The sequence below is a fragment of the Sphaeroforma arctica genome (assembly GCF_001186125.1).
Source record: "Sphaeroforma arctica JP610 unplaced genomic scaffold supercont1.1600, whole genome shotgun sequence".
NCBI lineage: Eukaryota > Ichthyosporea > Ichthyophonida > Sphaeroforma > Sphaeroforma arctica.
In genome coordinates this window covers 1-1,333 of record NW_014038958.1, presented here as the reverse complement: position 1 = coordinate 1,333, position 1,333 = coordinate 1, and the positions used below count along the sequence as shown (strand labels likewise).

At 39.3% G+C, this 1,333-nt stretch overlaps 1 protein-coding gene across 1 annotated transcript in view; it reads right to left on the bottom strand.

Annotated features, from left to right (window-relative positions):
- SARC_11260 (hypothetical protein) overlaps nucleotides 1-1,096 on the bottom strand; it is a gene marked incomplete at both ends in the record, with an annotated part of 3,840 nt that extends 2,744 nt beyond the window's left edge. Inside the window, one exon of the mRNA XM_014294656.1 lies at nucleotides 737-1,096. Within this exon, the coding sequence (XP_014150131.1) occupies nucleotides 737-1,096 (360 nt within the window). The remainder of the gene's footprint in view (nucleotides 1-736) is intronic.
- Nucleotides 1,097-1,333: the final 237 nt, after the last annotated feature.

Here is a 1,333-nt window from a genome sequence, read left to right as displayed (position 1 = left end):
ATAAGTCTCAAGGGACGAGAATATTTATCTTTGAGAGGGCCATGGCTTTAGAGCTACAGGGTTTTAGGGTTTTAGGATTTTGTGGTGTAGAGTTTCAGGGTTTTAGGGTTTTATGGTTTTGCGGTGTATGGGATTTGGGGTTGAGGAGTTGATGGATGGCAGCAACCAACACAGTACAGCAACGAGCCTTATCGGGCGATGTTCGCGGATGTCACCTACGCTCTGGTTCCATTCGATTCATCTCTGAGTTCAGTGAACATACGACCCAAACACTGCAACGGGTGCAATGTTGAACGCAGTCCCATAATAACAAATAACAGGTGCACCATAAAAACAAATAGCAGGTGCACCATACTAACAAATAACAGGTGCACCATAATAACAAATAACAGGTGCACCATACTAACAAATAACAGGTGCACCATAATAACAAATAACAGGTGCACCATACTAACAATTAACAGGTGCACCATAATTACAAATAACAGGTGCACCATAATAACAAATAACAGGCGCATCATAATAACAAATAACAAGTGCACCATAACAACAAATAACAGGAGCACCATACTAACAAATAACAGGTGCACCATAATAATAAATAGTAGATGCACCATAATAACAAATAACAGGTGCACCATAATAACAAATAACAGGTGCACCATAATAACAAATAACAGGTGCACCATAATAACAAATAACAGGTGCACCATACTAACAAATAACAGGTGCATACCTTGGCCTGTCCGAATTTCTTCACCGCTTCCGCCCTATCCATTCCGTTCAAGTCTCCGTAATCCCTCTCGTTCAGGGCAGCTTCGCAAACCACGGGTATACCCAACTGACCGGCGGAGGTCAATGCGCGTTCGAGGGTGACTTGTGCCCGATACAATATAGACGTAAACGCGCACGCAAACGAAATGTCTTTTAGTAGCAGCCCCGCCTTTAGAGCATCTTGCATGCCTGAGTCTGTGAGCTGGAAAGAGTGTGATGAAGAGGTGAGGTGCGATGGATGGAGTTCGTTGTGATGGGTCACGTGGGTAGTTTTGGGATACAAAGATGTACAGGCATGAAGCACAAGTACGCTATGATGCATGATGAGACGCCCAATGACAGTAGGACAATTAATCGTAAGTGTGGGACAATCAGAACACAATGAAATCTTATGCAATGTTTGTGACGTTCAATAGTAGATACATATAAATAAAAAATATATATATATACAAATAAGCACACAAACAAACATATATATATATATATATATATATATATTATATATATATATACTATATTATATATATATATATAGTAATAAATAATATATATATATATA